The sequence below is a fragment of the Epinephelus moara genome, chromosome 7 (genome assembly GCF_006386435.1).
Source record: "Epinephelus moara isolate mb chromosome 7, YSFRI_EMoa_1.0, whole genome shotgun sequence".
In the NCBI taxonomy this organism is placed as follows: domain Eukaryota; kingdom Metazoa; phylum Chordata; class Actinopteri; order Perciformes; family Serranidae; genus Epinephelus; species Epinephelus moara.
Genome location: NC_065512.1, coordinates 20,509,068 through 20,525,128, shown reverse-complemented (window position 1 = coordinate 20,525,128; position 16,061 = coordinate 20,509,068). Strand labels below are relative to the sequence as shown.

At 43.3% G+C, this 16,061-nt stretch overlaps 1 protein-coding gene across 1 annotated transcript in view; it reads left to right on the top strand.

Annotated features, from left to right (window-relative positions):
• Positions 1–16,061, top strand: part of LOC126393373 (ATP-binding cassette sub-family C member 4-like) — a 68,654-nt gene that overhangs the window by 31,352 nt on the left and 21,241 nt on the right. The window contains exons 20-24 of the mRNA XM_050049510.1: positions 3,066–3,145; positions 12,141–12,291; positions 13,964–14,083; positions 14,202–14,312; positions 14,419–14,519. Of these exons, the coding sequence (XP_049905467.1) occupies positions 3,066–3,145; positions 12,141–12,291; positions 13,964–14,083; positions 14,202–14,312; positions 14,419–14,519 (563 nt within the window). The remainder of the gene's footprint in view (positions 1–3,065; positions 3,146–12,140; positions 12,292–13,963; positions 14,084–14,201; positions 14,313–14,418; positions 14,520–16,061) is intronic.

The window sequence follows — 16,061 nt, the reverse complement described above, 5'->3', positions numbered from 1 at the left end:
GGAACATTAGATCTTCTGTAGTCAGTGATGTGAGATTCTAATTGTGTCTACAGAGGCAATGTTTTTAATGTCTGTATTTCAGGTCTGGGATGCAAGAGTGTTAAGAGCGAAGTGGAGGAAGTACTGCAGAGAGGATGATGATATCGAGGTGTGTAAATTGAATGTGGAGATGGAGCCGTGTGTGTGTGTGCAGTGTGGCTGATATGGCTCCCCCTCGCTCGGCACTTCCACTATTTAATTGCATGAAAGGGAAGCAGAGGAGATTGCAGGAGCCTGGCGGTGTGAGCGAAGAGAATGGATTTAGAATGTATTAGTATTGGCAGCAAGGCGCCGGCGGTGGGAGGCTGCCCCAGGCCCCGAGGCCCTTCATGGAAGTGCAGGTGAGCTGTGCCACCTCCAGCCTTGGCAGCCCCCCTCCCCAGTATTCCTTCATTATCGCACTTGCCTGGCTGAAAGGCCCCTCCAACTGCACTGGGGCCCACACATGGAGCGGCTCGGAGTCGTCGCCTTATCTTGATGTTTACAGGGAACAGCGATTTGCCACACGCCCTGCTCTAGCCGGACCCCACTGTTCCACTTCTTTAAGTGTGATTGGGGGCCCTGCTCACCTAATATCTCCACCTAAGGGGCCACCTTAGTTGGGAGGGCTTGATATTTCCTGAGCCTGAAAAAGTGGTGCAAATCACCCCTGGAGTCTTAAACCATGAGAAATTGTTTGATACTAATGCTGCTGATATCCTGAAACGTCTATACCCCTCTCTACACAATAGGTGATATTGTTGACAACCACCCATAGTGATTGAAGCCATTGTCCCATGCCGATCTTACCTCATAGGCATTTCCATGCAGTGAATGTCTTTGTGTAACTGCATCACTGTAATGTATCCCCTCTATAGTCTGCGCAGGATGGAGAAGGGTCTTTACTTCATCCCCTCTGAAACTCTCTGTTAACTGAGCCGCTTGTCAAACAGCTGATAGCTGACTGATGTTCTCTGCTCTAACACCCTCTAACCATGGTATGATGTAACCCAGAGAAACCTATCCTTTTCTTATTGGCATTGTTTGTCAGATATGCATGAATTTAGGTCATCTATGGCTTAGACAGTAAAATTACATAAAATATTATTGGATCTTCCGCAAACACAGTTTGACAAGTACTCCCCCCATTCCCAGACTAAAGCAGCGATATTCTACACTAGTATAGTCGCAGCTCTACCCCCTTGCATGAACCCTCCCCTCGGGATGTCTGTATGCTAAAGGGGCACTCACACTGTGAATAAGATTAGTCTGCCTCCAAGTGTACAACATGCTTACGCCACTTGACTTTGAATCAGTACTGATTTGGAGCATTGCTGGGTTGTTGCGGGGAATAATGCTCTGGCTGGGTTTATGCAATGGCTGTTATGGGGAGCCCGGCCTCGTCTGCATGCATGTTTTTAGGCGGGAGCGGCATTTTGGATAAAGCTGTAAGCTGCTTACGGCCGTGGAGAGAGGTGATTACAGGGCCCACCTCCGTAGGACTGACTGGGAGGCTGGGAGGCAACTTTTAGGTCAGTGGTGCCATGGTTCCGCCACGCCTCCGGAGTGCCATACCGTCACATTCTGCCAATGTGCCGCTCAGCTGTTCCCTCTTTCGATCCCGTACCAAGTCCCACCCTGGTTCATGGCCCATTCTGTGAGCCTAGATAAACTCATCTGCATGCCTGCATGGTTAGTTTCATTTTATCACTGGGCTGTACCCTAAATATGTGTGCGCTGCTTTATTTACATGATAAATATTATTGTTTGCTCAGTGATGTGTCACTCTGAGAGACAATGGGTTGCTTAAGTGCAGTATTAAACATTATGACACCATTTTGGAGGCGCTTTGACAAGGACTACACACACAACAGATCCACAGCTTGTTCGTGTCTTTTAACTCGAGCCCGGCTCCTGTAGTGGCAACGCTGGCACTGCTCTGGTACTTTTTGTCTGCCTCTGTGAGTCTGAGGGCTTCCTTCAGGGACAGAGATAGAGAAAGCCTTTTCTGTCTTGCCTGCCTTTAGGTAGTGTAGTGTGGGGATTTGCTATCACTGACCCTGCAGTAAACAGTGTGTGAAAGCAGCTGGAGTGTAATCTTATGTGCTGTGGGATCAGAATAGGGGAGCAAAGTTACTAAAAGAGTCACAATGAAGGGCTGCCACAGCACCTGCAGAGCACCAGCCAAAATAATGAACACCTGAGCAGATTGGAGGCAACTCAATTAAAGTCACTGACACTGCCAGTCAGAACATAAAGGCAGGTACGCAGCTTCTGTTGCCCTTTTGTTTCCAAACAAAAGGTTCCCTCATGTATTCAGCCAAGAGTAGGGCAGTCTTTATGAAATGCTAGACAAATAATGATTCATTGTTTAATCTAGATAGGCCTGTGTTTTTCATCTGATATCGCACTCAGTGTATAAGCTCTTTTCTATTAAATTGGCGGGGACTTCGATAACAGTTGCTCAATAGTCTAGGGAGACTGAAGGAAATTGAAACAAACTAAATATTGTTTTTTATGGGTGCAGAGCAGCTAATGGATAAAGATTTGTTCTTACATATGTCATATAGGACTATTTCCTGCAAAGTCATGGTGTATATTTCAGGATTTCACCCCCACCCCAGCAATAAAAACATGAAAGATGCGGAGGACTTTTATTTTGACAAAATTGTAGATATTTACACCATAAATTAAAGCAGAATAAGCACAAATTGGTGCATAAAAATTCACCAGAATGCAGGAAATGACGTGTTTGATGCTCAGAACTTTCTAGTGAAGGACACCAGATTAGTTTCATATGTGACACCCCTGAAATTTGGAAAGAAAACACCCTTGAAATTACATGACATGTAAGTGTCCTCTCACGCTACACAGTCACACGTTTTTCCCACTTAATGTCACTATATTACATCTCATTGACCAAATATACACTTGACATATTTCTAACCATTAAAACAAAATTCTTCAACCAACTGTGTGATTCTCTTGTACATGTATCTTCTCTAATGTCATCCAATCTGTGCCTTTTGTGTTGTGTTGTTTCCCAGGAAGAATCCTCAACAGGTTTTCGAAGGACATCGGTTACCTGGACTCTCTGCTCCCATGGACGTTTGTGGACTTTATCCAGGTGAGTCTCACCTCGGCAGGTTTGGTCGCTGGCGCTGCAGCATGGGAAGGCCATTTCATGCCTGGCTAAACCTGCTTTGTGGTCCGGGTCCCCTAATCTGGAAACAATTACTGTAGGATTACCCGCCAGCGCGGCCCAGCGCCTGCACAGATTTAATAAAAGTGTGCACATAGGCTGAGGGCGTGGCTCCCTCAGTGTGACACAACAGAAGCGGCATCTTCAGAGAATGCGTTTGGAGACTAAGCAAGTGATTGGGAGAGAGAAAGGTAGCATAGAGGAAATAAAGGCCACAAGATGATGGGTCCAATGTAGGGGGGAAAACAGTGGTGAGGCGAGGAGGTGGGGGGGAAGGTGATGAGGATGATGTGTTGAGTGGCAAAGAGAAGAAGCGTGGGCAGCAGGCGTACGATGTGCTTGCAGGAGTGGAGCTGGAAGCGTGGTAGAGGGGAAAGGGGACAGGTCAGTTGGAACAGACCCAGAGCGGGACTTGCCCCTTCTCAGCGCAATCCACCTAATGCTCCACAGTCTTACAGGCCCGGTAGCCAAGGGCCACCCTGGTGCATAACCAGGTTAGGTTACCAAAATGCCACCCTGCCGCCGTGACAGCCATCTCCCACGAAAGCCTGCGGAGATGAGCCAGCTCATGCACCTAGCACCACAAAGAAGGGAATGTTCGCTGCACAATTCGAGGTAGAGGAGCAGGCGTGGCTCTTTGGTTAGGGCCAAAGAATAGAACAAAGGCGCGCTGAAAACGAATCCCCCCTCCACAATGCCTGAGTGATGTTTGTGGCAGATACCCATCTCACAGTAGACAAAAGCCATCTTAAATGCTGAAAGCACAAAAGATCATACGCACAAAAGCTTTTTGTCTGCTATAGTTTCCCTCATTTTGATAATAAGGTGAATAATGGCTGGAGTAAAATAATAAGTTTGTAGAAGGCGCAAAGGTCCAACTGAAAACAGTGAAAGTAGACTAGGTCAAGACTAAAAACAGACTTCACTATACTTGAATATGACTTATCTATTCCACCATTTTAGTTACAAGACAAGACACAATACTATTTTAACTATGTGTCTGTATTGCAGATAACTAAATAAAGAGTGATCTGTCAAAATAAGACTGGATATATCTTGTGCACATTGTTTTGCTGCAGCAGAAAGTGGGAAGTGATCGTGCTGGTGGACAAAGGTGGCATCCTTTGGACCCAACACTTTTGTTTGTGCTGCTTTCTGCTCTTGTTTGCAGGTGTCTTTCATTGAGCAGCCTTTAATGCTTTCAGGAAGGAAGATTTTCGCTCTTTTTATCAAAGTATTAGCCGCGCAGAAAAGCTGCTGATCCCGACTATTGTTGCTCATTCGCGGAGGGACATTTCCCCATAGTCATTGTTTAAATGGTTGTCAGGGGGGAATAAAGTGAAACTTCATAAACAATGCCCTAACTGGTTTATCTCTCTCTATGGGGAGAGGCCGCTTCTGTGCGGGGATTTGCACCAGAGCCTCCCCCCTTTATGGTGGAGTAAGCACTTCACAGCCCCTCAGCATTGCCCCCATACCCGCCTAACAAGGGGATTCCCCCAAGCTGGGGGAACCTGGTTACACCCCAGAGCCCTATTTTTTTTCACAGGTCTCATTTAGTAGTAATTTAGTGTATTGGGGAAAAAGGCTCTTTCTCTTCTCTCTTTATGGTCAGGGGACAAAGACAGAAATGTCAATTAAAAACACCTCAGGCTTTGGGGACTGTCTGCTTTTGTGTAGACTTGACCTTTAAATCCTGGGTTGCCTCTATTTTCACAGAGGGGGCAGAGGAGGAGGGCAAGACAATAAGGGGTGAGTACAGGGGTCTTTCAGTGGAGGATTTTGTGTGAAGGCTCTTGACCAAGTCACACCACTAACTGCGGGGTCCATAGCTACATTCATAGGTATTCTTAAAGAAGTATTTCACTGCTGGAAAGATGGTCCCTTCATAAAAATATGCTGTGTATGCAGCAGAGAGATGCAAATTCCTTTGAAATTGGTACTACATGACCAGAGGAAACAGAGACAAAGGGCTGTCGCATTCCTTTTGCTCAAAAGGTTAAAAACCTACAACTACCAGAATGCACTGCACAGCATCGGATCAATAAATGCTCCCACTGGTGCGTGACATAATCCAAGCTTGGCTGTTTTGACGCAGGAAACAATATGGCAGCCAGCTGGTAACAAACAATCTTAAATTACAGTTAAACGGTGCACTAAAATCTGTTTCTGAAAACGTTTGAGGCGAGAAACAGGCAACACATAATAACAGAATCTTGGTTTATATTTTAACAGCACTTTTTTATTGTTTGATTTCAGTTTAGCCTCCATTTTTACAATACAGGAAAAGTGTAGTGCCCACTTCCTGTTCACAAATTCTCATATTACAGCCAAACAGTGCACTAAAAAAATATTTTTGAAAACATTTTAGGCAAAAAACAGGCAATACAATCACAAAATCTTGGTTTATATTTGATCAGCACTGCCTAGTTTTACAGTTTGACTGGAGTTTGGTCTGAGTTATAGAGCTGGTCTGAGTTATAGAGAAAGAGGGAGGGGGGCAGCTCTCTTTCTCTCGATCCGCTTCCATACTCTTTGTGTCTGTGGTGGTGGGCATACAAAAATGCGGTACGATCATAGTTCCAGCAACAACCCTAGAGCCAGCGTAAATCAGCCTGAAACGCCCCATCAGGTGAATTTGGGCTGAGAAATGAGCAGGGAAATCTTAGTCTGGGGCCATTTAGTGGCTGTTTTGGTAAGGAACTGGAACCAGGGCGAGAGAGACAGGATCCGGAATTCGATGGATGCACCTTTCTGTCAAAATAAAAGCACCAAGCTAATAAAAATGCAGTGGAACTTTTTGATTTAAAGAATATAATTTACAAGAAAAGCCCCAAGCCATTAAGTTAATCGATTTTCTTACACCCCTCATCATCCCAAATCGATGGTGCGCCAGAATTTAAAGTTTTACTTTGGTGAACACTTTTACTTTGGTGAATTTGGTGAATTCTGGATCCGCTCTCTAGACCGGAACCAGAATCCAGACAAAATTCAGAGTGAATGGAAACCAGGCTCTTCGCCCTACGTGAAAAGCCTGGTGACGCGAGGCTAGGGAGATCTGGGCAAAGGTAAAATGGAGGAAGGTTTACCATAGTTAATTTACACATACTACCTACATTGTTATGATACAGAGCTGGGTGAAAATCTGCAGCGTATCCCTTTAACCATCCAGTTTGTCAGCATGTGCATGCTAAGACACCAGCTGACAGTTAATTTCATTTAGGTGGGACTTAACCTAGTTTCACCAGTGTTAACGGCATATAAACATGTATAAACACTGGCTCATTAGTCATAGATTACAGCAGTAAACCAAACAGTCATCTGTACAGAGAGAAAATAGTTTAGGGTGTGTGTGAGTCAAAAGCGGGAGTGCATGTGTGAGGTATGCAGACACAAACCCAGCACCGAAGACATGCACACAAACGCGCAGCAAAGATGGCCCATTGTGTAAAAACACTGGCGGGTGGATCGTTGTGTGAGTCTGTATATTGTGGCACATTGTGTGTCAGGCCCTTTCAGTGGCTTTGTGGGATATGAGAACTGCTGACGTAACCGTGAGTGCTGTAGGATGGGATTTCACTGGCTTTCTCTGCTTCTTTACCACGCACGGTGACAGAAGGAGTGAAGAATGCACTGGCTCCAGGCGTTAACACAGGTTATCCTGAGAAACACAGGAGATGGTCCTGTGTGGAAATATATAGGCCGTGCCATAAATCCCCTCGGAGCATTGTTTTATGACAGCGCCATTGTCTTCCTGCACAAGGGGGGAAACACAAGTGACACAGAAAAGTGAGAAGTCCAAAGGTGAACTTTGCTACTTGTTTTATTCACTAATTTGTAAAATGAGTGTAAAAATAAACAACAACATTATGTGTGTGTGTATGTGTGTATATGTGTGTGCTTATGGGTGTGCCTAACCGGCCACTCAGCAGTACCACACATGGTCATTTGATGGCGAGCACCGGCCAGCAAAAGCTTCCACTGTGTGTATGTGTGGTCTGCCATGATGCTGCGGTCCAGCACCTCAGCTGCCTCTGACTCAGACATACAGGCCAGGCTCAGGGTCCTTTGAGCCTGGGAACTTACATAACAAAGTCCCAATCTAATCTAGAATCTCATCTCACGTCAGTACGGCGAAGACAATGCACCCTGCGCTTTCTGTGAGTGACTTTTGTGTTGGCGAGTTGCTGTTTTCTTGCACGTTTAAAAATGTTTTTGTGTTGTTTTCAAGCGAAAAAGAAAGGAGCAATGACTGAATGAATTTGCTGGACACAAGTGATTTATAGTAGAGAGAGGGAGAGAGTGAGTGAGACAGAGAGACCGCATTTCAAAGCCTTTCTCTTATTTCCAAAATGGGGTTGGAAATCAGCAGCTTGACTGAGCCCAAATAAGTGACTTCTTTTACCTTTTCACAGCACACAAAGGCCTAATCCTAGGACTACTTGAGCCACCAATGTAGACAGCGACTGAGACCACCACAGTATGTGTCAGACCCTCCTCACCACACACAAAACACATTGACTGCAGCTTTATGAAGTGAAAATGGCCCAGAAAGGGAAAATGTGAAGGAGGTGTCCACAGTCATTTCTCCCAAAGAAAGGCCATAGCATCTGGGCATTTAATGCTAAAATAAAGCCCAAAGACAGAGCAGAATGGATTGGGTCACTTGTATTGTTCCAGAGCCCGAGTGGAACAGCCCTGTTTTGTTTCAGTACCACTGACCCTTGCAACTTATTGTGCCGCTCTGTCACGGAAAAGTGTGGAGTGAGAAAAAAATTCCAGCGATGACAGAGGACTTCTTTTGAGGAATTTTCTTTGCCATGCTTTCCCCTCATTTCCTGTTTTGTTTGCACTTTTTTTTCCTCTCCCTCTCTCCCTGTGGCAAATATTGCACACTGTCAGTAAATAAAGGGAGGATGAAAAAGGGGTTGTAAGAAGCGTACTGATTCCTTGTGTCCGGAGGGATGTTTAATTAAAGGCAAGTGTTTATTTTCCGCTGCGGAACAACAGTCGCTATCATTGCCGAGCACAAATATAGCAATTAACTTCAATTTTCTGCATTTATTTGGACATCAAAGAGCTGATAGAATCATTGAGAAAATAAAGCAATTAGGGTCAGCAGAGATCTCAATGGTCTTTGGACACAGCAGCGCGCCCAGTTTGCTTGAATGACTGAATCACATGCGTGCGGTAGCTTTCTTTTCTTGCTAAAGAGCAATTAGCGGTAATTCTTTATTTAAACTGTTTGTATACAAAACCTTTCATCCTTTTATCCACTTTTATGTGCAGCGGGATGTGGCTTTGGGAGTTTTCAGTTCCTGTGTGGTTTCATAGGAGATATGGATGTGGTCCGAGGGGGTGAGGTGTATGCTTGTAGGATCACTTATCGGAGTCATCTGTGTGTAGTGTGGGTGGGGGGCCACGGTGTACCCGATGCTGACATGATAAGCGCCAGACCACGCAAATGGATCACATCAAACAGGGCCTTGGCGACAGCGGGCCCTGGGGAGCAGGAGGAGGCAAGACTCCTATCTAATGGTTCCTGTTTCTCCTCTGTCCCCTCAGATGACCCCACTGTCAGATAAGCCTGTCTCAGACCTTCGCGGCCCCCCGACTGAAATGGGCCCAATTAGAATTTAAATGAACCAATAGGCAAACATGAATGAGCAGTGTCGCTGTGTCACCAATCAGCAGCGGGAGAGTGAAAGAAAAATTTGATAAGACATTTGTTCAGTTAATATTTGATCCCCCTCTAGGGAAGGCTGGATAACGTGCAGTAATGGCTCGTGTGCCACCATCTCACTTTGCAGTCTGGTAGCCTTCCATCAAGGCTAAGATTGAAACTTATGTACTGTGAAATTCTTGGGATCAGTTGTGCTCAGTAGCTTCCACTCACTGTTTGATTGTGTGGGCTCCACTACAGCAATGGTTAGACTAGTAATACCCTCTTATCTGAACTGCAAATGGAATTGAGTGGCTTTTCATCATGAAACTACACTGAAAGTGATCATGCTTAAATGTGTGCTTAAGTGGCAGATAACATCCGTAATTAAGGTGCTAAATTAAATTTTCATCTCTCTGGGCCAGTCTGAGACCACTGAAGGTAACAGTACGATCCTAATCTCCACGTCTTAGGACTCGTCTCTTAGGATGTGTCTAATTTCAGGGTGTGAGGTTTCAATTTTATCATCTATCAATCGAATATGAAATATGTAACACAGTATATCTTTCAGTTAGGAAGAAATGGTCTCTCACATGTTCAGTGGTGGAAGAAGTATCCACATCATTTGCCTAAGTAAAAGTATCATATCACACAGTAAACATACTCCATTAAAAGTGCTGCGACTAAAATCCTATCCAAGTAAAAATATAGAAACATTATCAGATATTATAACAACGTATTATATATTTTGCTTTTTATAACATAAGGCATCGTAATCCAATAGGTCCCAATAGAGATGTCAGTGGTTAAACATTAGCCTGATCAGTTGACCGCAGAGAATATTTTTGACCGGTTATGCATGTCAATCTATGTGGCTACTTTTAAGTTTACTGCACTGCTCACCAACACCTGAGTGGAGAAACATTGTGCCCATTCCTCAGTCTCCCTTCGGCAAGGAGGTGGCTCGGTTTTGAGGCACAAACTCCCTGTTGAATCGTTAACTGTGTTATTACTGTCAGCTATGTTAGCACTGTTAGCCGTGTTAGCATGGCGAGTGGTACTAACACAGTTAGTAATGCTACAGGGGTTTTGCAGCTCAAAATGGAGCCGCTTACTCAACGGGGCTACTGGTGGGAGACTGGAGCGTGGGCACTGTGTTTCTGCAGCAGCGCCATCCTACCACCGAGATGCAGCCACCAGTAGTAATCTCCAAACAAACAGTGCCGCTAACTAGCTTCCACCCAACCTGGGTGGTAGAGGGTGGGAAGTGCGCGTTGTGTTTCCACATGTTAATGCAGCTAGCTGGCTGACAACAGAAAATAAAATAAAAGCCAAGACATTTACATAAAACAATAAAATTCACAAACCTTAAATGGACAGCGCGTTGAAATGCCGTGGTAAAGCTTACTGAGTCAATGAAGCGCCAAGCTGAAAAGAAAGGCCCTTTGTATTTAATGTTGTTCTGAATTTTTTATTCTTAAAAATTAACTGGTTGGTTTCCAGTTAATGGGTGTCGGGCTGTCAAAACCAAAATTACGCGGAACAAACATCCCTAGTTTCTAGCCGAGGAGATGCAAAATAATTTTTAGGGGTCATGAGATGATAACAGGTGTAAGAAAGACGAACTGAAAAAAACAAAAACAGGCAGCGCCTGTGGCTGAAAAATGAAGCCAATGTGGAAGTGCCAAAAACTGCAGTTCCTTGAATGGCCACTTGAGGCTGGCTCCAAAAGTAAGTAAATTCCCATAGATCCCCGTGTTAGGATTTCCAACTTTACAGAAAAAAGTGAACATGTTTACAGTGTGGTACAAAAAATGGTTTTGGTTTCTCTAGCTACTCTCCGTTCATGAAAACATTACAGGGGGATCATTTTTATACAGCTTATCAGTTTAAATTCATCCAAATATGGTCACTTTAGGTCACATTTGGCTCCATAAATCCAAGATGGCGATGGGCAAAGTGCCAAACTCTAGTATAAAAACCAGTGTGTGACATCACGGTGGCTATAGCTATTGTTTTTAATACAGTCTGTGGAAAAAAAACGAAGCTCTGCTTCATACATGTTTATTCATTTTTGGGGACTTTTTGTAAACCTCAAACAGTTATTTAATATAACCATCAAAACGTTTAGAGGGGACATGTCTCTCCTCTTATAAACCGCTAACAAATCACAGACATCTGAAACATGACAACTGCTTGTTTGTAAGGAGCTACAGACCAAAAATGTTGATGCTTTAATCTTTAAAAATGTATTTTTGTAAACTTGTCCATATGTTTTTTAAAGAAAATTATTTGTCTGAAAAGAAACAACACTGTCAAATAATGCTGTGGATTAAGAAGTACAATATTTCCCTCTAAAGTGTAGTGGAGTACGAGTATAACGTACACATATCTCAAAATTGTACTTTATACAGTAGCTCTCATATATCAAGAATTGTACTCAATAGTTTTCACCACTGCACTGTGGTTAAATAACATTAAAAAATAGTAAGGGTGCAGTATTTGTCACTGAGATGTAATGAAGTAGAAGTATATAATTGCATAAAATGGAAATACTTGAGTAAAGGACACGTACCACAAAAATGCCCTTACAGTAAAATACTAGTAGCTGATAATTGCCACCACAGATGGGCTGTGGTAAAAGCTTTTTATTTAATCTGATACTTTATCAGATTCTTACTTCAGTTTCTAAACACAGTGCAGGTGTGGGTTCTTTGTTGTCGTCAGACTCATTGCCTCCAATCCTGTTTAGGCAGCTCTGGTATCCTGGTCTAGATGTGTCACGGAGCCATTAACACGGGTGATGAGTCACTGTGTTGTTGAGGGCTGTGTGGTTTGAGTGCGATGTATCAGACACCCACAGTGTGGTTCCCAGAGTCCTCTGCCAGTCACTGTGGCCATGCCTGTTGGCTGGCTGCTCTGCCAGGGAGGCTTACAGGCCAGAAGTGTTGAAGGGAAAGCCCAAGGGAGCCAGGGATATGAGCTGCAGTGGCCAAGTGGTAAATTCTCACCTGCTACTAAGTGAGAATTAGCGCTGTGGTCGTTTTCCTTTCACACTGTGAGTCACATAACCTCAGTCCCACAGCCTGCTGTTACCTTACTGTATGTCTGTGATGGTCTCACACAAATACAAGTGAAAGAGTTTCTCTTGAAAGAAATAGGCCTCACTGCCCCGGTGGTAGCCCGCACAGCAGCAGTGGAGCTTTTGACTCTGTTTGGTTAATATTGTGCTCCTTTCTATTTCACTTTCTGTCGCAGGTATTTCTCCAAGTCATCGGAGTGATTGCAGTAGCTGCCACCATCATCCCCTGGATCCTTCTTCCCGTTCTTCCCCTTCTTGCTGTGTTCCTGTTTCTGCGAAGCTACTTCCTGCAGACCTCCAGAGATATCAAGCGCCTCGAGTCTACCAGTAATTTTTTCCTTTTTTGTGTGTGTGGTGGGGTAGGCATGTCCATTCGTGGTACGAGACAAAAGCAGACCACAGGAATGCTAATAGACCATTGAAGAAAGCCATGGTCATTAGCATAAAGGCTAAAGGTGGCGGTGGCCTATGGCTCGGCCACACGCAGTTTCCTCAAGAGACGGGAGTTCATGACATCACATACAATGGGAAAAATGCCAAGTGGGCATGACTAGGCCATTGCAGGCTTTAGTTCATCTATTTTATTCTGGGCTGAGAGCCCAAACGCACATCGGCCAACAGGTTCCATCATCTTAAAGAACAAAAGTTCTATTAAAAAGCCCAGAGGAAACATTTAGATTTTGTCTTTGGTTTTGTGAGCCTAACAAATAGAAACAAAAGACCACTCAATCGCAACCTTTTCTCAAATCAAAACTTTTTGGCATCAGGGGTGCACTGAATGTGAGTGACGCACTACATACTTATTGATTACCAAATCACATCTTTACGTACACCATCTGAAAGTCAATCTATTGAGAAGAAAACCTCAAAAAATTAAGATTGACTGACTAGATCACTTAAACATACAGAATACTGCAACATTGAAGCAGTTGGTTAGCCTATAAAGGTATGACACATGAAAACAAATATGTTCTGGAACCATGTTCACATTTAGAAACTGTTCAAAACTGTTCCTAGCATAGAACAGTGTTACTCAAACTGCAGTCCTTGGTCCAATTGCAGCCCTCGAACATGATATGAAATGCATGCAGTTAGAGTTCTTAATCTGAACCTGAGCGCGAGGGGTCCTGACTGGGTTTGTGCTGAAAATGTGCACTGATTGGCCAGGTTGGGTAGGGCTTGAGCTGTTAATTAAAAAAAATCTTTTTTTTTCTGTTAAATAAATTAATATTAAATATTAAAAAAGCGAGCATCTCCGAGCAGCCAGGCTCCGTACTGGGCTCTCTATCCTTCCTCCCGGCCGGAACAGGGAGCTTCTCTGGCCGGGAAATACACTGTGGAGAGTTGGCGATTGGCCGAGCTGGTCCATTTTCCGCTGGAGATGCGTGTGGCTTGTGCTGCCACACAGTTAGTGTGTCCTGTGGGGGTTAGAAGCTGACTAGTGCTTTTTTGGGGCAGGTTGGGCTTGGTCAGGCTCAGGCTCAGTATTTTATGTGATGATCTCGGACGGGTCGGGTTCAGGCTTTAACTCTCACAAGTCGGTTTCGGTTTGGGTTGTAATTTTTTCATCCAGTTGACAACTCATGCATTATATTTTAATGATATGCAGTCCATTTCAATACTTTCACTTTTAAAATCTTACATTTAATACATAATTAGACTGCATCATACTGTGACCCCCTTAACAAGCGTCTGTCAGGTTAGGGATGACAACTTGTATAAAGCTACTGGTTGCATGGTAACTAGTGGCACCTCATGAGTGTTGTGGGCTTTTCGTTGTGTCGTTAAGTTAGCAATTTCGGTGGATCTCACAGCTGTACTTTTCCTGTGTGGCAAATTGACCCTCAGTTATCAAAACTTTGAGCACTCCTGGTTTAGAATAAGGAATGCATTTAGGTTGAAAGATGTCATTGAAGTGTTCAATACATGGATAGCTGATTTTATTGATGCATGTTTATTTGAATGCTAACAGATGTGGTGTTTATATTTTCTCTTTTAGCTCGGAGTCCTGTATTTTCCCACCTTTCTTCCTCTCTCCAAGGCCTGAGCACCATCCGTGCCTTCAAGGTTCAGCAGAGGTTTCAGAAGATGTTTGATGAATACCAAGATCTTCACTCAGGTGAGAATAAAAGAGCGTGTTTTATTGAAGGATACAAACATTTATCATACACATTTAAAGCTATTCATACTCATAGGCAATAGAGATTACATGTGTTATCTTATGTGTTTGTTAACAGAGGCCTGGTACTTATTCCTGACCACTTCCCGCTGGTTCGCTGTGCGTCTTGATGGAATTTGCTCAGTGTTTGTCGCCATCACTGCCTTTGGCTGTCTTCTCCTCAGGGATGGTACTGTATGGGCTTTGGATCAGACATTATTAGTGAATCCATGATGATAAACACAAGACTGTGTGACTGTGTGGTTACTACCTTTTTTTTTTTTTGGTTATTACAGGACTGGAACCAGGTGCAGTGGGTCTGGCTTTGTCTTATGCAGTGACACTCACAGGCATGTTCCAGTGGGGCGTCAGGCAGAGTGCTGAGATCGAGAACATGGTGAGAACATTTACATTAGTACACTTGACTGTGGGTTATATTTTGAGCAGACATCACTAAACCCATTCATGAAAAAGGGCTTTATTTACCCAAAAATTAAGCAAACAATTTACTTAACACACTTTACTTAACTGAACCCAACTCTGGACATAATAACTTAATAAAACTCAGTAGTTTAAACTGACCTAACCAACAGTACACAAAGAAACACATATTTAATGGCGGATTGTACCATTCTTGTTACAAAGAAGGGTGACATGAAGACAAACACCTAAGCTACAAATAAAACAAAAAAGGAAGATTTGTCTCAAGCAGTTTATATAAACAAGAAATGATCTGAAACAAAGGCACGAACACCAACAAACTGTTATATTATTATAAACTGCAAACTGCAAATACCCCTGTGATGTGGCGGGCACTTGGTACATTCTGATTGGCCACTTCCTGTATTTAAGGAAATGAGATGTGCATCTTTTGCTCAGGGGTCCATCCCAGAAAGCAGGTTGAACAAACTCTGAGTTGATGAATCCTGAGATTTTCGGTTCCAGAAAAGCTGATTAGGGTCAGTTCAACCAACTATGAGAATGTTCACACTGATTGAAACTTATGCATCATGAATGAAGCTCTGATACTCTTCGATTCACCATGGCAACAGGTAAAATAAAAGGCAGACAGTCCTTTTTAATCCAGTGGACGTAGAGATATTAATAATTGGGGGCTCGGCAGGATTATGATAAATTTGTCATCTATGTATCTATATCTGTCTGACTTCAGTGTTATAAAAACGGACATTTGATTCAGAGCTGAGGCTGACTTTATGCTGTGTGGTATTGAGTATGTTGTGTTCAGAGAAATGACTGACAATATATTAAGCTATTATCCAACCAGGATTCTGATTCCGACACACAGTAAACCTCTACTAATTAACGCACTTTGATATGGAATGAATCAATGAGGAAATGAAGCTGTGTTTCTGGTTGTGTCAGAGGGAGGACACTAAGAGAAACTTCCCCTAATCTCAGGTTTACCTTACTCAGAGTTTTTACTGCTTTCTGGAATACACCTCATGTGTGACGTCCAGCAGCACCACCCTCAGCACTGGCAAAGAAATAAAATGAAGAATGACACAAGGCAAACTTATCTAAGACAAACTAAAGTGTGACTGTACTGTACTGCACTATTAATAGAAACTAAGATACTGCCAACAGTGCTAAATAAACAATGAGTATCTTGAAACAAAAGCTATGTGTCATCATGTATGTGTTTGCTAATGGTTGTGCGTGACGTCAACAAACTCAATGAGAACAAAGTGACCTATTAACTTTAGAAGACTGAGGTGTGTGTAGGAAAGTTAATGATATTTAAATAAGCTGTGTGGCAGCAAGGGCAGTTATCTAAGACTGTCTAATGAAAACACTGTTGAGTTGCATCATGGGCAACGACTTCAGTTTTTCCTTCTTGTACATGTTCTGTGAAAAACATTTTATAGATCTAAAGAGGTCAAACTCCAGCAACACTTGAAGTGTGTAGAACGTTATTTTA